The sequence below is a fragment of the Pan troglodytes genome, chromosome 3 (genome assembly GCF_028858775.2).
Source record: "Pan troglodytes isolate AG18354 chromosome 3, NHGRI_mPanTro3-v2.0_pri, whole genome shotgun sequence".
In the NCBI taxonomy this organism is placed as follows: Eukaryota; Metazoa; Chordata; class Mammalia; order Primates; family Hominidae; genus Pan; species Pan troglodytes.
The window spans coordinates 104539193-104563186 of record NC_072401.2 but is presented as its reverse complement, the minus strand read 5'-3'; the positions used below and the strand labels follow the sequence as shown (position 1 = coordinate 104563186).

Here is a 23994-nt window from a genome sequence, read left to right as displayed (position 1 = left end):
AGCTTGAGGAAAAAAAAATATATATATATATGCAGAGAGAGAGAGAGGATGTTTATTAGGGGAATTGGCTTACACAATTAGGGAGGCTGAGAAGTCCCACCATAGGCTGTCTGCAAGCTGGAGAGCCAGGGAAACTAGGAGCATGGCTCAGTCCAAGTCTGAAGGCCTGAGAATCTGGTTGGAGTTCAGGTATCCAAGGCAGGAGAAGATGGATGTCCCAGTTCCGGAAGAGAGAGAATTCACCTTTTCTCTGCCTTTTTGTTTTGTCTGGGCCCTCAGCCAATTGGATAGTGCCTGCCCACATTGGGTGAAGTAGATCCTTACCCAGTTCACTGATTCCAATGCCGATCTCTTCCAGAAACACTCAGAGATGTCCCAGAAATAATGCTTACCAGCTCTCCGGGGATCCGTAAATCCAGTCAAGTTGACACCTAAAATTAACTATCACAAACATTGTCTTGAGAGCCTGGCAGAATTATATTCAGGAAACTTATTAAGAAACTGCCATTCACTCAGCAAATATTTAATGAGCATCTACTATCTGCCAATTACTGTTTTAGGCACTGAAAGGCACTATCAATGTGGAACTCATATTGTAGATAAGAAAACAAGTAACTAATACTCTTTTAATATGAGCTAATCACAATGTAAAGGTATAAAACATAGTCCCCACCCTTGAAGAAATTTAGTCTGCTGACAATACTAATGGGTAAGCAAGTATTTGCAATACCATGTGACTTAGGCCGTTATCAAGTAAGCATTATTGCTGAAGATTACAGAGGGATGCTGAAGAAAGCTACATCAAGAAGCATTGGAGTTGGCTTTGATTAGGGAACTCTCATACTCATAAACAGTCTGTTCCAAAAGCCTCAAAAGTCAAAGGGCATTATTAGTAAAGCAGGAACAAAGCTAGATGTTATTACAGATTGTTAGAGCCAGCATTAGAAGTTGCTGAAACAATGAACAAGGAGGGACAATTTTACCATAGACCTTATATAGACACATGCAGAAACTAAGTCCAGTTTTTAAAAGAACATTAAAAAGGGCAACTTTTACCATCCATTATAATTAAATTTCTCCAACAATGTCTTCATCATAAGAATCACTAACATGTATTAAGCACCTGTGTGGCAAACATTGTGCTGATGGATTCACAGGCTTAGTCGTTCCTCCTCACCACATCCCTGAGGTAGGTGCTATTTTACCTTCATTTTACAGATGAGAAACATAAGAGGTTCAGAGATTTAAGTGATTTACTCACTTAGCTAGTGAGAGAGAGATATGGGACTTGCTCTAGTCTTACTGACGCCACAGTCTTTGTTCTTATCCCCTGTGACTGTTAGAAATCACTTAGCTCCATGTAACAAAAAACCTGAAAAACACTAAAGTTTATTGTCCTCACATAAGAAGTCCAGAGGAGTTGTTGCCTTGAGGCTGTCATCAGGGCCGCAGGCTCCTTCTCTTGCTGGTCCCTGTCGTTAATGTGTGCCTCTGGCCTCAGATGAACTCACTAAATGGCTGCTCTGTCCCACGGCATCCTATCTTCATTCCAGGCAAAAAGAAAGGGAGGAGCAAAAGCTAAAAGCCTTTCAGAAGGGCTTACTTTTCTATTTAAGAAGGAGGCCCTCCTCAGAAATTCCCACCTGCATTTCATTGGCAACATCTATGCTGCTTGGCCACCCCTAGCAGCAAACGAGGCTATGAAGTAGAGACTTCTGTTTTCCAGCTTTGACAAGTGAGAAAAGGGGAAAGTGAGTTGGATGGGTGCTGAGGAAACCAATTTATACAGTACATATACAAGTAGCCTACACAATCACTCTGCTCAATGGCACTACAGATAAAGTACATGTTGCTATCCTAACCTAGAGGGCTCATGAGATCTAGTCCTTTCTTTTTGGCCTTATATCTCTGTTCTCTTCAGCCAAACGGGTTTTTCGCTGTTAACATGTTCCCTTTTAAGCCTCCACCCTGTCATCCAAGTTTCACGTTCCCCCTGACCCCATTCCCAGTGTAGTAAAAGGCTCCTGGCATTCTCCACTAAATGTGCATTAGTGTTAGAATAGTCTGAGCATGAAAAAATAAAAATCACAACTGTATCTCAAACAAAAAGGATTTTTTTTTTAATTTCTCTCCCTTAAAACAATCCAGGCCAAGTGACAGGAAGGCTCCAGAATTTTCAGTGACCTGGGTTCCCTCTATTTTGTTGCTCTGCTATCTTCCACACGCAGTTTCCAGCTCAGCCAATCTCGTCTACCCTGGCACCGCATATAGCAGGCATAAACAAAACAGAGAAGTGGAGAGACTGAAGTGAAGGAAATGATTTCCGCATCCTAAGTAAGCTCTAAGGTGCTTTTCCACTTTTCACCTTCCACTTGGAATTCATAGTTCTACCTGGATTCCACTAGATGGCAGCACATACATTTATAAAGTGTATGGATGGAGCCACTAAACTCTGAAAGCAGGGAAACTACAAATCCCAGCATGCAATATTAAGCGCTTGACTTGCTTCCAGACAAAGGTTGTCTCAAATTTGTTGCTCACACCGAGTTCTGGAGAACGCCATCAGCTCGCTGCTTAAAGTAAGATTTCCTAATACTTTTGAAATGAAACTTTAGAAAGGAAAGAGGGGAGGTTTAATTTTTAGATGTTGTTTTGTTCTGCACGTTGCCTGTTTCAAAATTAATCTGAGCAGTTAGATCAGTGTAAAGATGGGTTTTTAATGAGCCTGAAACTCTGTCGTATGTATGTTTTATAAAGTAGCCCAAGAAAAAAGGATTCTTACGGTATCCTAAGTGAACATTTTTCTTCCTGGCTCTTGAAAACAATGGCTTCCTGAATATGCGTTTGTGTCTCTGCTAATCAAAAATCAACATTTTGATTCTAACTTTTGGACTAAGGAAGCCAACATGTATGGTTTTCACATTGGATATATTGAGAGGTGCCTTGTTTTACCATTTCAGGCCGTGTTTGCTCTCATTTTCTCAAAGAAATCTGTTTTAGTTTGAGATTACAGTTTATCAAATGTTAAGGCTTTGACCCCAAAATCTGGTCCCAGAAAGACAGGAAGGCCAGGTAAGAGGAGGTTTTCAGAGTGCGTAGAAAGGCTGCTCTGTGCTTCGGCAATTCTTTTGGAAGTGCTTCTTCGGTTGGCAAAGATTCCTAGCAAAACCTTTGACTGGAGGCTTTACAGGGCCATATACCCAATATCACTAATGACAGTGTTGTAAAATAGCTTTTGTGCACCATGCTTAGGATTCAAGGAGGATAAAGATAAAGTATATCTTTCTAAAGTTATACTTTAGAAACTATCATTCCATGTTGAAATGATAAACATTCCATGTTTATCTTTTGTGTAAGAAGTAAAAAAGCAAAAATTCATTGCATCAAAGTAGGTCAGGCACTGTTAAAGCCAAGCTTCCCCATCGCCTAAAAAATGTGGACAAACTCAGAGGAAGTCAGTGAGTTGTAAGCTGATCCCTGGAGCCAGTTCTTACATAATTGTGTTAGTCTGCTCCTCCAAGAAGCAGACTCCAAGATAGAATTAAATATGCATGGATTTTATTAGGGGAAATGCTGGTGTGAGAGAGAATGAGGAGAGAACTAGGTAAGGCTGTGAGAGCCGTCAGACCTCGATGCAAGTCCACCCGCGAGGGAGGAAAAGAAGGAAGCCAGGTTGAGTGGAAGCATCCCAGACAGCTGTGTAGTCTAAGAGAACTTCAGCAAGGTAATAAGGAGCTTCTCTAGCCAGTCATCCGTTGGGGAGGAGGTCTATGTCTCCCAGAAATGAGTCTGCCTTAGTAAGCATGCGTGCTCAGGCACTGGCTTGTAACGGCCCCGAGAAGGTGGCCTCAGCACAAACCCAGAGAGGCAGCAGCAGCTGCGCCTCATTGTCCATTACTTCCTGGGGTCAGCGGTCTGCGAGGCACAGGCTCCTGGTGCCACAGTGGGGATTTAGAGCGGCCCGCAGGGCTTTGAGTACCATGAGACAATGCCATGAGATCTTCCCTTGGACCTGCAACAAGAAGGCCTAGGTTTGAATTCATAGCTGCAAAACACTGGGCAAATAACATTTCTTTGAAATTAGCCCCGTTGGTGATCAGGTCCTACCTACCTCTTATCTCTGAAACACTTCTCCAATCCACCTATCTCTCCATCCCTGCTATTTTCTCCAGCCCTGCTATTTCACCAGCGCCCCCCTCCAGATAACCCTAGCAGCCTCCTAATGGCACCCCATGCTCCTGCCCAGGTATGTTCTCCACAGCAGTCCTTCCAAAATACAAATCTGATCATGTCACACCCTTGCCATAAATCCTTCAGTGGCTGTTGCCTATAGGAGTAACTTGCCCTTCACCATGTGGACCTTGGACCAAGTGTGGAGGTTTGAAATGGAAGAGCATATTGGGTATAAAAAAAAAAAAAAGTTTGGCTAAAGAGAGAACTGAGATAAGTTCAAAGAGAAAGGACTAGGTAATATAAGCCCTTTAGGCAAGGCTATCAACCTGTACAAAATCAGGCAGATAATGGAACAGAGTGATTGTGTAGGCTAGTTTGCATGTACTGTAAGTTGGTTCATCAACACCATCCAACTCACTTTCCCCTATTCTTCGCTTTATCAAAGCTGGAAACAAAAGTCTCAACTTCCAACCTCTTTGCAGCTAGGAGTGGCCAAGTAGCATAGATCTGGTGAATGAACTGCAGGTGGGAATTTCTGAGAAGGTTTCCTTCTTAAATAGAAAGGTGAGACCTCTCTGAAAGCCTTTTGGCTTTTGCTCCTCCCTTTCTTTTTGCCTGAAATGTGGATATGATGCCTTGGACAAAGCAGCCACTTTGTGAGTTCGTATGAGGTCAGAGGCACACATTAATTACAGAGCCCAGCAAGACTTGGAGCCTGTGTCCTTGAAGACAGCCTCATTTGATGGTCATTTGACTCTTCTCCACCCCCAGCCTCACTACTAGCTCTTTCTCTCACCTTGTGATCTATAATCCAAGCACTGGTGAAATATCTCATGCACATGAGCCCCCGTGTCAGTGTTTCTCAATCTTTTAGAAATTACTGATTATGCCTGTTAATGTGTTACTACTGCATGCTTAAACTTTATAAGAGGATCAGCAGCATTGTGGGCTGGACTGTTCACATAGCAAGAGTCTGGAAGTCTAAGTTTAGTTCTGGCTTTCCCATTGACTGGCTCTATGACATTGGGCATGTTTCAGCAGTTTCCTCATCTGTAAAATGGGAGTATTGGATGTGATTTGATTTTTCCATCCTTTTTTTTTTCGATGAATATCTGAGACCAACTATGAAATCTTTTCAAGAGAAAAAAAATCATAAGCAATTGATAGTGCAAACCTCAACAAAAGTTTATGGAAGAGAAATCAAGAAGCAGCCCTGAGTAGTAAGGACACAAATAATGTCATAGCAATGTGTGCAGGGGTCATGGAGAGAGTGATGGTGGTAGTGAGGAAACTCAGCACCAGAGGCTGTCCTCTCCAGGTACTGAAGGAAGGGTAAGGTAGGTTAAAGTGTAATATCTGGGCTGGGCACAGTGGCTCAGGCCTGTAATCTCAGCACTTCCGAAGGCTGAGGCAGGTGGATCGCCTGAGGTCAGGAGTTTGAGACCAGTCTGGTCAACATGGTGAAAGCCCGTCTCTACAAAAAATACAGAAATTGGCTGGGCGTGGTGGCAGGCACCTGTAATCCCAGCTACTCAGGAGGCTGCGGCAGGAGAATTGCTTGAACCTAAAAGGCGGAGGTTGCAGTGAGCTGAGATCACTCCATTACACTCCAGTCTGGGTGACAAGAGCGAAACTCCATCTCATTAAAAAAAAAAAAAAAAAAAAAGGCCAATGTCTGTCACCAGTCATTACTTCAGTGGGTTATGGTAAATGTGTTTGATATACAAAGCTAGGTATGCAGAGTAAGCATTCTAGGAGAATTCAGATGATGGGACTACTTGCACAGAGGTGCTGTCTTCAAGTTCCTGAAGGAGCTCACTAAATTATTCTTAAAAGAGCACACTGAACTATTCATTCTAGATGTTACTGCCTGCTCAAGATCATGTTCTACAGTATAACCCATTAAACACACATGTCTTTAGATTAAACCACAGGTTCCATTATGGGTCGACTTGATGGGAAAGTCATCATCCTGACAGCCGCTGCTCAGGGGATTGGCCAAGCAGCTGCCTTAGTAAGTTATAAGTTACTATCTTTGTTGTTTGCCTACTAACTCTTGACATATTGAATTATGTGGACTGATGCCATGGTTGTTTACTTCTGCTCTGCTTTTTTATTTTTTTACTTTTGTGCTTCTGTTGTCTTAAGTTATAAAAATAAACAAATAAATAAATAGGTCCCTACTCCTGACCCCAGGCAGATGAAGGAATGAATACCTCATATTTAGTACATGACATCACTGATAACCATTGACTCTGAGAAACTTCTCTACTTCAGTTTCTCTGCATCATGATATATTCGCTACAGAGGGCAAACAGGGTTACACAGCTTTCTGAAATTGTGTCAGTTTAGATATATGACTCCAGAGTTATAAGACAGGTTACCTTGTTCTCCTGATTTATATCAATTTCTGTTACATTATGTACCCCACTTAAGCTAATAACAGCACCTTAAGTATAACAGTACCTTAAGTATAATGGCAGGGTATGGTTTGACATTTATGAAAGCACTAGCATACTCTTAGTAGGAAAAGTGTTGAAACAACCAATTTTTCTCTTATTGTTTGGAGTTTAGTAACTCAAACTCAGAAATGATATATAGTCTCATTACAGAAGAGCAGTATTTTCAGAGTATTGAAAACAGCTGTCATTTTTTTAAGAACGTTATTTTGTTTGATATTACTTAAAGGGACTAAGTCAGATGACAAGCACAATGTATGTCACATTGTTCTAATTAATGATAAAAATAATAACAATGGAGAAGGGGTAAGTCTAGATAGTTTAAAATTCTAGCTATCTTATAGGGAAAAGAACAATGAAAATAAGATAAAGGAGAAAAAGACCACATGATGTTCCTTTCATGAGCACAGTTTATTCAAGTAAACAAAGGATTTATTTGTACTTTGTGTCTACTAGGCTTTTGCAAGAGAAGGTGCCAAAGTCATAGCCACAGACATTAATGAGTCCAAACTTCAGGAACTGGAAAAGTACCCAGGTAAGCAACTCAGCAGCTTGAATTTGGGATTCAGTGTCTGCAAGGTATTATAAAGCATGGCACTCACATGTTGAAAGAAAATTCCCTAGCTACTGAGCTCCACTGCCGTGCTTTTTAGATTCTCACTCTCTGATATGAAATCTATATTTTGTGAACCTATAGACAAAAATCTGTGACTTACATGCATAAAAAAATTTGAGGACGAATACTTAAAATCCTTTATTTAGCTAACACATTTGAGGGATTCAGTTCCTAATTACAAACTGACACGTGAAAATTTACTAGTTGTTAGGTTAACTTTTCATGACAGCTTTTCACTTCCGTGCCCTCCTCCTCTAGGATAGCCCTGTCCAATAGTAACATGTTGTGAGCTGCCTGTGTAATTTTAAATTTTCTAGTATCCACATTAAAAAAGTAAAAAGAATCAAGTGAAAATTAATTTAATAATATATTTTCTTTTATCCAATATATCTAAAATATAATCTCAACATGCACTCAAGTTAAAAAATTAATAGAATATTTTAATTTTTTCTTACTAACTTTTTTATTTAAATTATTAGAAGTTTCTTACAAACTTCAAACATTAATTTTCTCCTGTTTGCAGCTTTTCTCTTAATTTTCTCTTCTTTGAGGTATAATTGAGAAATAAAAATTGCATGTATTCAAGATGTTCAACATGATGTTTTCATATATGTTGTAAAATACCTTGTGAAATGATTATCACAGTTAAGCTAATTAACATATCCATTACCTCATTTAGTTACCTCTGTGTGTATGTATGTTTGTGCTAAGAATACCTAGGATCTACCCTCTTAGCAAATTTCAAGTATACAATACATTATTGATAACTATAGTCACTGTACTGTACATTAAGTCTTATAACTGCAAGAGTGTACCCTTTGACCAACGTCTCAATATTTTCATACTAAATCTTTAAAATTCATGTGTATTTTACACTTGCAGCACATTTCATTTCAGACTAGCTGCATTTCAGGTGCTCAGTAGCCACATGTGGCTGGAGACAGCTTAGCTCTAAAATCACACATCATCATGAGAAACCCTAAGAGAGTACCCAGATTATTAGGTGTGTACCACCACTTCTTCACCCCACTGAACCAAACTCCAACACCAAAGGATTTTAATTGCAGTTTACCCAAAGAAATCAGAACAGAGAACCTATATGAAAGGTAACCCTTACAGCAAAATAGAACAGGTTACATAATCAAACAGCAATTAGTTCCTTGAATTAGTTAATTGAATTGGAATATGTTGAATTATAATTCAAACAAGTCAAAGTAAAGCTGCTGCACTGGGGAAGCACAAAGATAAGGAAATGTTTCTGAAACAAAATTTCAAGTCTTCCCTTTCTTTATGAATCTTTTATTTCTATATTCCCCCAAAATAAAATAAACCATATACATATTATTTATAATATATTATAAATTATAAAATATAATACACATTATAGATAATTATATATTATATGTATTATACATATATTATTATATATTATACATATACATATTAATACATTGTATATATTATAAATTATATTACTATATATTATGTGTATTATTCATATATTATTATATATTATATGTATACATATTGATACATTGTATATATTATAAATTATATTACTATATGTTATATATTATGCACATTATAAATAATATGTGTATATATTTATAATGATGACTGCTGCTTTTGTTAGACACTGTTTGGAGTTTCTCAGCAACTAGTGCAGTGTGTATCTCTCAGGTGCCCGCCATGCCAGATCTCTCATGTCTAGCCTTCAGGGGTGTCATCCCTTCTTCTGACCCTCTCATTTCTTCTCCTTGCAGTTTAGTCCAGAAATACATGTATTTGACTGGATACCCTTAACTAACAGAGTCATTTCTAATAAATAATGGAAATGACATAAAGGGGAAGCTCACAAATAGAAACAGTCTCTTATTCCAGAACACTTGCTCTTCTCCACCCCTCACTCAGACAAAATTCTGATTACTGTATAGGTACCAGTAACCCAGTCTCTGGCAGGGGAAGGATAGGGGAAGGACATCTTGAATATATGCAATTTTTATTTCTCAATTATACCTCAAAGAAGAGAAAATTAACAGAAAAGCTGCAAAGAGGAGAAAATTAATGTTTGAAGTTTGTAAGAACTTCAAATGAGCCCATTTTCAGTTATTACTGCTGGCTTACTGAGAAACATCTAATGTACACCAGTCATTCTTTACTATAAAGCCATTACTCAGAAAGGACCCTTATTATTCAACTTGGAAAATGGACAGAGAGGAAGGAAGAGGGATGGATGGGTTATTGGAGGAGTCAAGATGGACTTTAAGTTCACTAATGAGACTCTGAAGATTCTTAAGACCCTAGTAAGAAGGTCAGCAATCTATGAAGCCTAGCTGGATAGATGTTGCAATCTTCACACTTCACACTTCAAAACAGCTAAACCTTCAAGGCTAAACATTTTTAGGAATAGTGCCTCTTGTTTTATTTTTCAGGTATTCAAACTCGTGTCCTTGATGTCACAAAGAAGAAACAAATTGATCAGTTTGCCAATGAAGTTGAGAGACTTGATGTTCTCTTTAATGTTGCTGGGTAATTCATAACTTTTTAGTTTCACTTTCCTTACAGAAAGTTTTCTATGACTTTCATTCAAAGAATTTTCATAATGTGGCAAAATCATTCATTGTGAACCATGACATATTCCTTGGGAAATATGGCTAGATATTACACAGCATTTTCATTACACATAAAATTCAGCAGGTAAGACAGCCTTAGAGTTTGACATGATCTGGGGCAAATGAGGTCTACTCAAGACAGACGGTACTGATACAAAGCTGTATTATGTGTTACAATGTATGGAAGTTAAATTAAAGCAATAATTTCTGATCATCTATTTTATAAATAGTCTTCCATCCTCATGTAAGAATACACCCAGAAACATGAAACAAATAGTTAGCAAAGTTAGTTTCTGAGCATCTATTAAATTTTCAGCCATGTAGGGGATGTAGAAATAATCATGTGGTTCCTGCTGTCATGAAACTGACATTCTGACTGAAAAAGCAGAACTTTGGTACATGGAAGTCACAGCCAACAATATTTTATAATGAATTACATAATTTGGGTCCAGAGGACCAAATCAGTAAGGGTTCCAGTGTTTTGGAAGCTTCCCTCAGAAAACGTAACTTGAAAAATAGTGAAAGCTACTTTAAGGGTTTGTTTTGTTCTGCCTTAACGTCTCTCTTACAACAAACTAACATCTCTCAGTATGTTAGAACACTAGCAATATCACTTTGCTGCTCTGAGATGTTGAGACACTTGTTTTCCTTGCAATTTTGATTTCCCTTGAGAATTCTAAATCTGTGCCACCTGAGGGCACTGTTGCTCTTGAAATAGGAATCACATAGGCAAATAGGGCAGATGTTTTTTTTCTCTCTCTTTTTTTTTTCTGAAACAGGGTTTGTCTTGGTTCCCCAGGCTAGAGGGCAGTGGAATGATCATAGCTCACTGCATCCTAAAACTCCTGGGCTCAAGTGGTCCTCTTGCCTCAGCCTTCAAAGTAGCTGAGGCTGCAGGTGTGTGCTACCATGCCTAGCCCTGTTCTCCTTTATTTGTTGTTTGTTTTTAATGGCATTGATGTTTCCAGCACAATTAATATAAAGCTTCTTATGTTCGGTGACCATACTTTTGTTTGGAAAACAAGGATCTTGTTTTCAGATGACATTTCTAGCTTAAGTTGTTGGGATTCTTACTAATATAATATACTAAGTGATACTATGAATTGTTTAAAGTCTTGATAAGGGAAAGAGACAGTGGTCTAAGTCACTAAGTGACAATAAAAATAATCAGCAAATGGAATAGAAAAATTTTAATGGCAGTTATTCTTCCATTGTTTAATCACTCTTCTAGTTTTGTCCATCATGGAACTGTCCTGGATTGTGAGGAGAAAGACTGGGACTTCTCGATGAATCTCAATGTGCGCAGCATGTACCTGATGATCAAGGCATTCCTTCCTAAAGTAAGACCTCCACCACCACCACCAGGATACGCACCACATTAGGTCTCTGTACTGGGCACACAGAAGGGATTCCCACATGTGCTGAAGAGTGATAATAACTAACACAATGATTAACTTGCATTGAACATTTATATCAAGGCATTTCACATAAATTAATCTATTTAACCTTCCAGCTCATCCACTCAGGGAATATTTATTAAGCACTTTCCACATGCCAGGCTCCATTCTAGGCACAGAAGACACACAAGTGAACTAAACAAAGTGCCTTCTATAAGGCAGGTTCCATTATTGGGGGTGAGATGGGACAATTAGTAATCAAATAGACATAGAATATGTGGCGTGGTTTTAAGTATAATGAAGAGAAAGAAGCTAGGATATCAATGTGGCCCCTCTGGACTCCACCGCAAAGGTGAAATTGGCATAGCAGTCCAAGAAGTGAGACAGCTGATCATTCAGGTACCTTGGGAGATGATTCCAGGCAGAGGTAACAGCAGGGAGGCACATGAGACTGGAATGATCGTATGAGGTAGATACTATTATCTCATCCATTGTTCAGAAGATGAAACTGAGAGTTCAGACAACTTGCTCAAGGTCACCCAACTAGCACATGGTTAGAACCAAGATTTGAAGCCTGGACGTTGAGCCCCTTCGTGAATTTCAGTCTAGGCTCACACTCTCAAGAGGGATGTACCCCATTGCTTTTCTCTGCCCTGAAGCTTCTCCCTTCGCTCTTGTTTTGATCTGAACCACAGTGGTACTGGGCAGGTGAGAGACAGTGTGTGCTCAAGACAGCATTCCTCCTTGAATTCTCAAGCCTTCACACAACTCATCAATGTTTAAAATTTTATTTTATAAACTAGCATTAAGTACCTCTTGGTATAAATCACTATATAAAGTGTTCTAGGGGAGTATAAATATGAGCAACATACATCCCTGATTTCAAATGAGCTTATAAACCAGTAGTAGCAGACAGTGCAGGCTGAGACAATGAAAGGGGTTGACTGGGTACAGAGCCAGCTCAACTCAAGGTTGTAAATTGAACCTAGTGAAATGCAGAAGAACCACTTTTCCCTTCCATCCCAGCTGGATTTGATGTCCTGTCCATGTCTGGGCAGGAGAAGAGCTTTGTTAATGGCACAGCAGGGCTGATATTCTACTCTGAATATTCAACCTAATGTTAAGAAGGTTCCAGATGAACATTAACAGGAAAATTAGAGAAACTGACTTAGTAATGAAGGGACTTTGAAAAATCTACTTGTTTAGTGCCTAGAAGGGATTTTTGGGTGGGTCCACAGAATGTTGAACTAGCAAATTTTTGTAATGAATTGTTTTTTTTAATGTAAGTTGATTTTTTAGCCTATTTGGAGTTTATGAGAAACTATAGTATTTGGAACACGAATGTATTTTTGAAGACAGATCCTTTGCATAGGTTACAGGGGTAGAGCAGAGACTGTGGTATAGGAGGAAAGCTTAAGTCATCGTGGGTAAGACTGTTGCACATGCATGAGACTCATTTGCAAAACCAGGCTCTAAAATGCTTTACAAATTTTAGTAAAGGAAGTAGGTGTGGAGTACAGTGGAGCTGAAATGTAAACGTGTTAATTTTTAAAATATACAAACATTATCTTGCAAACTAGTGAGTTTGCTTGTGATTTACAATATCTTAACAATTATCCATGTGGGCCAAAAACACAGATTTGTTTAAAAAAAAAATCCCAAGAGATGTTAATGGCAGGAATATGGTATTAGAAGGTTCTAGTGCCTCTTGTTTAAAGTGACCTTGACAAAATCGAATCCTGGTCTTGGACTCTATCATCAGAAGTCCTTAGGTGCAGTCTGCGCCCTGCCCCTAATTGGCCATGTGCCATAGAGATGGCACTTGTACCCTCCCAGTACATATTTCTTTTAGCTAAAAAATGAGGATGATAGGTTACACAATCGCTTCCAGCCATAATTATCTATGATCCTCTGTATCATTAACTATGACACACATATCCCATGTTAGAACTTTCCAGGGGAAGCTAGGATTTGGAGTCTAGGCAGCTCTGGAAGGTCAGCTGGTCAGAACATAGGAACACTCATAGGAAATTTTTATTCATGGATAGATACACAGGAAAGCATTCCAAGACTGGAAGATCAGTCAAAAGGCAGAGAACAAGTTGAAAATACTTTAAGAAGTGGTCAATGCAGAATCCAGGCTCCACCAGAAGAGAAGATCCATTAGGGCAAAGATTTGGGGATATCTTTGTTATTTGGGTTGGTTTGTTTGCTTGCTTCTTTCCCCCACCTTGCTGTGTCTTAGAAGAGTCTTCAGCATATAGAGGTGCTCTGCAAACATTTGTCAAATAAATAAATGAATCAAGGTTGTTAGTCCAGCAGGAACCACTGGAGACCCAAGTGGCCAGGTTCCACCAGGGTTAGGGGCTGAGCTCTGGCCAATGGAGACAGAAGGGCTGGGTCAGAGTAAGACTAACTAGATACAGCTCCAGGGACTCTTAAGGGGTATTTCTAGCCCCTACCTAAGCTTCTGGGAGGTCAATCCTAGATAGCAGTGCTATGTACCAGGCACTTGACTTTATAGTCATGCCTGCCAGAGAAGGCTATTGCACGGGGAGCCAGGGAGAGCCTGACACCGTGAGGACAGCTCCTGACCTGGACTGGGAAGGCAGCATGGGAACAGGTACCAACTAGGGGCTCTAGAAGCAGCAGAGGGACCTCGGTTGAACTTGGTTGAATGGATAGTGCAAGTGTTAGGGGGCAGCACTAATGTAATGTCTCTTAGGTGGTTTTATTCTAAGGTTTTGCCTGAGATAATATTGCATTTCTAGAGAGGACTAGAGATTGAACCTACATAATAACCCATCTTTATGTATTAAATTGGGGTATATGTATTCTATATGTATTTTAAATGGGGAATGCTATTTGCTAAATTGGATAAGAAAGAACAATTTTAAGGCTTACTTTTCAACACCATTACACTTGACCAACATTCTTGACACTTTTTATGAGAACCCCATTTCATTATGATCCTCTTTATTATATAAAACACACAATTAAGTTAAACATTATTTTTTCCCCTGCTGTCTTCCTTAGCTTGGTTGGGTTACAGTCAGCCTCTCCTTGTATCCACTTACTCCATTCAGCATAGTGCCTTCGGGTTAGTTTAGATTCTGTTTTTAGGGGCAATTAGTAGCTAAATCTCAGAACAAAGTCAGAAGAATATCCTAAGGAATCAATAATCTTGGCCACACCAATCCTGGATCCATTCAATTATTTACTTTTTCCTTTCCTACACCTCTTTTTCTAAAAGCTGCTAAAGAAACTCGTCCCAACAGAAGTCATTTTTTTTCTCTGGCCCTTTACACTGCCTATTGAGACTTCTATGTACATGTTATAATTAGTAAAGTTTGAAAACATTTTTAAATTCATAGCAATTTTCTTTATTATATATTTATTTAGCTATAGGACAGGGCCCAGCAATCTGTGTTTTAAACTAGCACCTCAGGAGATTCTGATTCATCAACATTTATTGACTGCCTACTGTGTACACTGTCTAGGAGGACAAAACAGACAAAGACCCTCATCTTAATAAATTCACACTTTAGTGGGGGAATTCTGAAGAAGGTGTTCTTAGGAAACACTGCCCTAAATTGGTGAGGCCCACCATCCCTGCAGCAACCATCTACAAGGTCCTGCCCATCCTGCCTCAGCCCTCTCCTCCTCAGCTACCCATAGACATTTCTGCAGCTCCACCTTTATCACTCTTTCCTGAAGCCTGCATCAGCTTCCACTAGTCTCTGGGCACCACAGTAATCCTTGCAATCCCCAAGTCTGAACATGCCACTTCTCCTCTGCTTTAAACCCTTCAATGTCACTGCATCACCTTCAGGGTAAAACCCAGGTTCTAAATTCAGCCCTTGTTGACCTCTGCAGCCTCATTGCTTCCACACCCTGCATTCCAGCCAGACCCAGCCCCTCCTCCCAGTTCCCGATGGAACCTTTATACCTGTGTACCCACTCCTCAAAACATCCTTTTCTTTTATTTTTCTGACTAATAGTCTAGTGTTCAAAATTCAGCCCATATCCTTCCTTCTCAGGAGGTCCCCTCTGAGAGTCGCCCAGCCTGAATTGCTCCCTTTCTGCCCTCACCCTGCTGTTAGATCTCTGTGGAGGTCTCTGCTGTGGCTGGATGTGGATTATGTCAGCCACTCTAACCAGACTGGTTGCCTCCTGTAGGCAGTAATCTCTTGGACCTAGCACAATACCTGGCCTCAGTAGGTATTCAAAAAATATGTGTTGAATGGAGTAAGTTTCCCAACATCAGTAACACACAATAACAACATTTATTCGCATTTCATTTAAGTCAGCATTCATTTGTAGTCTTGCTGACATTCTTGTACCATGGGAAGGTGGTAATCCCCCTGGGAAATGCCAGTGAGTGCAGTCACATTGCCATCATTTCCCAGCAATAGTTGATGAGGTGTTTTGGGTTCACTGTTAAGACTGCTTAATAGTGCTTCATGTGACTAGCTAATACAGTAATTAAATTCATTCTGCAAACCCTAAGAAAATGCAAATCTTTTTAAAAGGTAGTATTTTAGCCCACAAAGTGGATTTTTTTTTTTTTGTATTTGTTTTGTTTTGGCAGATGCTTGCTCAGAAATCTGGCAATATTATCAACATGTCTTCTGTGGCTTCCAGCGTCAAAGGTGGGTCTGTCTCCTTCTGAGGACTGTGATGCTCATACACACACATCATTAAGAGCTCTGCGTTTGGGAACAGGCATAGCAGAGATTATAATTTCAAGTATTGAAATGATTTCAAAACTGCTTTTTTCAAAATTGGTATTAAGTTCCTTAACCACAGATCTTTTGCTCTCGATGTGAGCCAGTGGTAAAATTAAATTAAAATGTGGGGTATTTTTGCCCTCCCTTTTATTCTTTCTAATGGACATGGAAATGAACATCAAACTGGGAGAAAGAACCATTTAACATTTAATTAATTTAAAATAGTGTATTGAGCACCAGTATGTGCTCTGGCCATAAAAGAATTCACAGTCCAAAACTAGGAGCAAGGCAGCAAACATCATCTTCCCCAGTGTGATGATATATAACAGAGGTTTGTACAAAGCGCTGTCAAAATACAGGGAAATAACTGCCTGTGAGTTTGTGGAATGCTTCACAAAGACAGTTGATCTGAGCCATCAGCGAGAAGTCAAGTTGAAGGACAAGGACAGCAGTGCAAAATGTGGATTATGTCACAATCTGGCATAGTTGGATCTGTGAGTTTAAAATGAAATAGTTACTGCTGAGATAACATTTCTTCTCTTTGCAAGGATACACATATTCAACATACACAAGAGAGGAATGTAAAGAAGTGCCTAGGCCTCCTGTTTTATTGTTTTGTTTTGTTATTAATCTTCATTTTCTTTTGGAATCTGCCTAAGAGTTATGGCAACTGATGATGAGAAACTAAGACTACCAATGTTAAGTAAGTTCAGCATTTCAATTAAGTCTCCATTAAGTTGTGCCTATACTGATATTATTTCCCTAGATCCAGAAACTGACTCTACTGAAGGAAAAAAATCTGATATCAATCTTTTTAAAAGGGGAGGAATGTGGGAGAAAGCATGAAAATGGCTACTGGGAAAACTTATTTGTGTTACCTTTCTGAAGGAAAATACATTTTTTATTCCTTCAATTGTTGAACCTTTCCTCCACCCTCAGGAGTTGTGAACAGATGTGTGTACAGCACAACCAAGGCAGCCGTGATTGGCCTCACAAAATCTGTGGCTGCAGATTTCATCCAGCAGGGCATCAGGTGCAACTGTGTGTGCCCAGGTGAGTAAGGCACAGCAGGGCTGTGAACTTGGCCTTCTGACACTGTGTTTGCCACCGTGAAATGTATCTATAAAAGTTTGTTTACCATATGTTATATTGTATTCTGGGGAAAAGTTCAGAAAAAAGGGGTGAGGGCTGGGCTTATTAAGATAACAGTACAGTTGTAAGTTGAGACGGAGATCCTAAGTCACTGGGAACGAGCCACAGATGCAAAAGGCTTAAATGCTACTCATGTGTTGGACAATTCAGAAGCAAGTGGCTAAGAGACATAGTTGGCCAGGCTTTCTGTTGGGAAGCTGATCAGGGTTGACCTTTTCAGGGGAAAGATGTCAAGGGAAGGAGGAAAATAGACCACGCTCACAGGACAGCAGGGAAAAAGTAAGGGGAGTCTTCCAAAACACAAGGATCCACTAAAATCATTTGAACCACTGGGGTGGCCTATAAATAAAAAGGAGGCATTAACCTTCCTTGATGCTATAAAAAGGGGGCCAGCAAACAATGGCCAATGGGCCATATCTGGGTCACCACCTGTTTTGTAAGCAAAGTTTTACTGAAACACTTCCACACCCAATTTGCTTGTGTTATTGCCTATGGCTGTTTTCATGCTACAAAGGCAGAGTTTAGTATAATAGTTGCAACAGATAAAATGACTCTCAAAGCCATAAATATTTTTTGTCTGCCTCTTTACCAAGAAAGGTGTGCCGATCCCTCATACAAAGCAAAGAAGAAAAGCAGAACTTTCCTTTTCTTAATAACTATAGGGGTGTGTCTCATTTTCACAATAACCGTAGATGTGTTTATTAAATTGATATGTACTTTTACCTGGTTCTACCAATCTAAAAGGAACTTAAGGTATCTAATAAGGATTATAATATTCTTTAAAAAGAAATGATTGCGTATCCAGGATCAAGGTTTCCCTTGGTAGTGCACAATTGATATGGGGGGTGGTGTGTGAAAGGGAAACATTTCAATATGACCTGGGGACCTTTCAAACCTGAAGGGCATGCCAGAATTTAGGGAAGGAGTTCATGGAGAGAATTGTGTCGTTTAGAAAGACCCACAAGAGATTCTGATTGAATCTTCAGTTGAAACCCACTGACTTAAAGAGGGGAAACTAAACATCCCCCAGGCTACAGAATTTCAGCGATTGAGATGTTCTGTTTTATTTTTTTTGGAACAGAAATGTAAACGTAGGTAACACTAAGAAAAAGAAGAATGCATGAGAGGTCATTTCATTGGGTTTTAATGTACATCCTGGCGATACTTGAGTCTAGCTATTCTTGGTGCCATTTACCCAGTGGAATAAATGGTAAAATGATTTGGAAAATGTGGTTGTTTCAGCGACTGGACTTATCAGAAGATTGGAAAATATGTTATCAAACTCTTTGGAACAAGGAACTAGCTGTGACTCAGTGAACCAATCACAGAAAAAAACTTGAGGAGGACTGAGTATGTCTGAGATGCTGCTGATGGTTGTATAGTCACAAATCTCCAGCCAGACTTGTGTAGACCCTGGCATAGTATGTCTGTGCCATGGACACAGCTGAACCCAGTGACATTGGAATACTCTAAAGGCATGGGCTTGCTCTACAGTTCTTATTTAATAGCCATTAGTACCAGTCATATGTAAGATATGATGTTCATTTACCTCAGAGGGAGAAAGCTATTAAAGCTGTAAGGATTCTGAAGAGAGTGTTAGTGAAAGCTTGAGGTGCACACTGTTGGTAAAACTGTGGACTTTAAGGAGGCTATTGAGGAAAGTGAGGAAAATATTATTGAAAATTAGAAAAAAGAGTGTCTTTGTCATACAGTTTCAGAAAGTACATCAACACTGTTGCCTGTAGTGTGAAGGTAGAAGATGTTCCTAATGAACTGGGTGATCTAATTAAGGTGATTTCTACCCAGAGTCTTGAAAGTGCTGGCTGCTTATAGTAAAATGTGACAAGAGACAGATAACCAACCTAAAGAGGGGGTTCCAAAACAGAGTCAGGCTTTCTGATTTTGAAGATTTCCAGCTTCATCAGAAAAAAATAGCAAATGATGCTAAAATTAAGAAATGTTTTCTGAATAAAGATCAAATCTATGGCACTCTCAGGAACATGATCTAAGGGTGAAGTATGACTGTAAAACCATTTGTTACAACCTCGGAAAGATCACATTATTTGCCAGAGTACTCTTTAGTCTGAAAAAAGGGCCCTCTAAAGAGAATGAACAGTTTATGTCCGTTAACAAAAAAGTCTGGGTAACGTGCTCTAGGAGACCATAAACTAAGTGGAATTTTAAAATGTTAGCGTTGTTCTTATTTTTCTTTTTTAAGGTAAAATAACTTTAAATTAGATTAAATTATATTTTTGATTAAAAACTTGGAACTGTGGTTAAAAGTAGGCATTTGAAACAATGAAAATAGGCAAGGTGATAAGAAAAATTTAGCGCCACCTGAATTACCAAGGGCTATGGTAGCCATGGGATTGTCCCCAAAGATGCCACAGTGAACTTGACAGCAAAGAATGGTTTTGAGATCATTGAGGCAAACTGGCTCCTTAAGCTGGCAAAGTGCTTGTACGATTTTATCTACATCTCAGGGTTATTGTGAGGATTAGCTGAGATCATATGCATAAATGTATTTAAAATCCATAAAGCATCATATAAATGCAATGTGACTAAAATATATGTCCTTGAGAATGCTGGGTGATTCATCCAGAGTCCCTACATAGTGTCACGAAGAATCATAGTCTGTGTTTTTAAAATCATAGAAATGTTATTGAAGAAATTATAAGCCTATTAAATAAGAGGCCTCAGGCAGGCAGCTGTAAAGTTGTCATTTTAAGTCAAGGAGAAGAATCTCACTGATTGTCATATGGAAAGGAAGTTTAGTTATCGATTTCTTTTTCAGTTTAAGTGAGTAACCAAGCTGAATATCCCCCTTTGATTTAGGAACAGTTGATACGCCATCTCTACAAGAAAGAATACAAGCCAGAGGAAATCCTGAAGAGGTACATCTAGCATTTAAAATGTATTTAAACCTTTGGTTAATAAATGCCCTCTTCCATACCTATAGCAGACAAATTCATAGAGACAGAAAGTGAAATGGTAGTTGCCAGGGGCTTGGAAGGAGGGAAATGAGTAGTTAATGCTTAATGAGTAGAGAGGTTCCATTTTGTAAGATGAAAAGAGTTCTGCTTGGGAAGCTGAGGCTGGGGGATCGCTTGAGCCCAGGAGTTTGAGGTACAACAGTGAGCTATGATCACAACACTGCACTCCAGCCTGGGCAACAGAGCAAGACTCTGTCTCTAAGAAAAAAAAATAATAATAAAAATAAGAGTTCTGGAGATGGACAGTGGTGATGGTGGCACAACAGTGTGAATGTACCTAACACTACTGAACTGTACACTTAAAATGGTTAAGATAGTAAATTTTATATTCTGTATACTTTACCACAACTTTCGAAGATGAAAAAATAATGCCCTCATCCCTTAACATTAGCTTTCTGATGTGTCACAATATCTGTGGGTTTTAGTATAACACAAACAATTTGAGTAACTTTGGCAAAAGAATCACCATAACCCTAGTTGATTATTCATCAAGGCAGCAAGCCAGTGGATTCTCTTGCCTTTAACTCCTTGAACAAGATGCAGGTGAGCACATATAGCTGCTTCCATCACTAATGTCTGGTATGGTCTCTGGTCACAGGCACGGAATGATTTCCTGAAGAGACAAAAGACGGGAAGATTCGCAACTGCAGAAGAAATAGCCATGCTCTGCGTGTATTTGGCTTCTGATGAAGTAAGCACTATTCTTCCCAAGGAGCTCATTACCCTCAATCACATTTGGCCACAATTTGCTCATCAAAATAATATCATTTTAGAGAGTTTATGGCATATATGTGCTAAGATGCTACATTTATAAGATAGGGATAAGTTCTCATTTAATTTGCTCAAAGAAAGACCACTCCGATCTGAGCCACTAATTCTTCCTTATTCAGCTTTACATAAAATCTTGTAGCAAACAAAATGGGGGACTAAAAAAGTTAAAGTGCTCAATTTTCTGAGAGACAGTTCCTTTCAAAAATTGTAATTGGGGAAACCCTGATTAAATGCAAGTCAAAAAATTGAACCTCCAGGATTATAAGAGCTTTAAGTGAAATGGGGAGAGGATTAAGCAGATTTGTGTTCAGTGGACACAGAATTCGCATGTGGTGTTTTAGTTTTACTTGTGACTTGTTTGGGAGAATTCCACTGGCTCTTTTTTCTCTATTAATTTTTACTTGTGGCCGGGCATGGTGGCTCATGCCTGTAATCCCAGCACTTTGGGAGGTCGAGGCAGGCGGATCACCTGAGTTCAGGAGCTTGAGACCAGCCTGACCAACATGGTGAAACCTCGTCTCTACTAAAAACAGAAAATAGCTGAGCGTGGTGGCGGGCACCTGTAGTCCCAGCTACTCGGGAGGCTGAGGCAGGAGAATCGCTTGAACCAGGGAGGCGGAGGTTGCAGTGAGCCGAGATTGCACCACTGCACTCCAGCCTGGGTGACAGAGTGAGACTCCATCTCAAAATAAATAAATATTTTTAAAAATTCTTACTTGTTCGTCATCGTGTATGGAAATTCCTAATTTAATCTCTTCCACTTTGCATCTGTTTAACAGTTTTTTCCTTAATAGGTATTGTTTACTTTTAAATGGCTTAAGATGAAAGCAAAAATGATGCTTATAAGGTATAGAGCACAAGAGCGTCCTCCTCTGTTTTATGTCTCTGAATACTACAGGAACAAGGAACTGTAATGTGTGAGAAGAGGGAAGGAAAGGGGACTAGGCGGGAGCGAGGAGGGAACAACTGATAGCTCCTCTTCCCAGTAACTTGGTGCACACCAGATAGTTGGTGAATGTGACAAATACAGGGATTGAAATGTTTCCGTGACAGCGCAGTTTCTTCTCAGAACTTCTCCCAACTATTAACAACAATTGTTAATAGCTGGGGAAATTAATAGACAAATGTTTAATGAAGAAGCACATGAGCCTATGTGATTTCTCTGAATCCATATCTTCAGAAGAGCTCATTTGATTTGGGTACTGCTGATAAGCTAAATTACCCTTAGTTAGCCAGAGCTTAGGTTACAAGATATTTGGAAGTGTTGTGGCTTGAAATGTGCTACAAAAGTACCTTTGGCTTTTTAGAGGTTTCCAGAGGAGTTCATATGTGTAACAGAGCTTATCTTTTAAAAGAACCTCGGGGAGTTGGAGGTATTTCTTTGGTGAAGTGACTAATAACTCCCTAGTTCACCTACTGTATATTATCAGCTTTTATATATTGAACTCTTAAAATTTCTCTATTCATTATGATATCCTTACTTCCTCTTCCATTGTTTCAGGCTTCAGATGAATTTAGACTCTTTGAGTCTTTATTATCCATTTTAAGTTAAAAGATTTTTAAACTTCTACCAAAAAGATCACTTCAGCCTTATTTAGAAAATGAAAAATTTATGGGAATAAACCAGCAATTATTTTTTAAATTCCTTAGTTTTATAAAGATTTGGATATCTGAAACTAATATAGAATATTTTTATAGCTTAATGGATTATAGTTATTATTATTCATGTAAATTTTTAAAACACATTTAGTGTGATTCAGCTCCTAGAATTATCCACTTATAATTGATCAACTAAATATATGCTGTCTTTTTTTAAAAACTGGTCATTAATATGACCATTTTATGACTGATACACTTATGTTCAAAAGTTTATTAGTGGCATAAAACTTAGCTAGTTTTGAATAGTTCTGAGTTTCAAAATGAAAATGTGCTTTTAGCCTATATCCTAATTTGGGGAATGGCTATACATCACTGTTCCTTAATTTGGGGATTCTGAGACCAAATACCTAACAGTGACAGGTGCTTAGACACCAGCCAGAGGCCATTTAGTTCCAGATCACAGGACACTCAGCAGTTCTAAATCAACCAAATGTTAATTTGGATTTCCCTGAATTAAGTGTTTAAGTGAGGTTTCCTGTTAGGACAAGAGTAAATTGTTTAGTTATCCTAGTCACAGGAAAATTTGAAAATACAGCCTGTATCAAACCTGGTTAATTGTTCTGTCTCCTTGTGTTTATCACTGCAGTCTGCTTATGTAACTGGTAACCCTGTCATCATTGATGGAGGCTGGAGCTTGTGATTTTAGGATCTCCATGGTGGGAAGGAAGGCAGGCCCTTCCTATCCACAGTGAACCTGGTTACGAAGAAAACTCACCAATCATCTCCTTCCTGTTAATCGCATGTTAATGAAAATAAGCTCTTTTTAATGATGTCACTGTTTGCAAGAGTCTGATTCTTTAAGTATATTAATCTCTTTGTAATCTCTTCTGAAATCATTGTAAAGAAATAAAAATATTGAACTCATAGCAGGAGAATAGTTTTTAAAATAAATCTCGATTTGTTAGCATCTGTCTTAGTCACTTTGGGCTGCTATAACAAATTACCATAGATGGAGTGTCATAGACAACAAACATTTATTTTTCAGTCTGGAGGCTAGGAAGTGCAAGATAAAGGTGCCAGCAGATATAGTTTCTGGTTAGGGCCCACTTCCTGGTTTGCAGATGGTCCTCTTCTTGCTGTATCCTCACATAGCAAGAGCAGAGAAAAAAAGCGAGCGCTCATGTGTCTTTTTATAAGGACACTAATCCTGTTCATGAGGGCACTACCCTTATGACCTGATTACCTCCCAAAGGCCCCACCTCCTAATGTATCATATTGCAGGTTAGGATGTCAACACATGACTCTGGGGTGACACAAATAGGCCATTGCAGCATATACAATTAAAATGTAAATATGAAGAAAAAAGGAAGTTTTGTTTTTTTGTGGGGGAGGCGGGGGTTAAGGAAGAAGATAGTAATTTCAGGACTAGGCATGGTAGCTCATGCCTATAATTCCTGCACTTTGGGAGGCCAAGGCAGGAGGATCACTTGCG

General features: G+C 39.1%; 1 protein-coding gene across 2 annotated transcripts; it reads left to right on the top strand.

Moving 5' to 3' along the window:
* The first annotated feature begins 2410 nt into the window (after positions 1-2410).
* On the top strand, positions 2411-23469 carry BDH2 (3-hydroxybutyrate dehydrogenase 2). Of its 2 annotated transcripts, XM_009448077.5 has the most exons (11): positions 2411-2579; positions 6096-6187; positions 7089-7167; positions 9681-9777; positions 11092-11200; positions 15849-15909; positions 16649-16690; positions 16927-17040; positions 19975-20033; positions 20731-20823; positions 23149-23469. In XM_009448077.5, the coding sequence occupies exons 2-11, from the start codon at positions 6116-6118 to the stop codon at positions 23200-23202; spliced, it is 780 nt and encodes a 259-aa protein (XP_009446352.1). In that variant the 5' UTR covers positions 2411-2579; positions 6096-6115; the 3' UTR covers positions 23203-23469. The 2 variants fall into 2 exon arrangements, with proteins under 2 accessions (XP_009446352.1, XP_001170126.1); XM_001170126.6 differs by lacking the exon at positions 16649-16690.
* Positions 23470-23994: the final 525 nt, after the last annotated feature.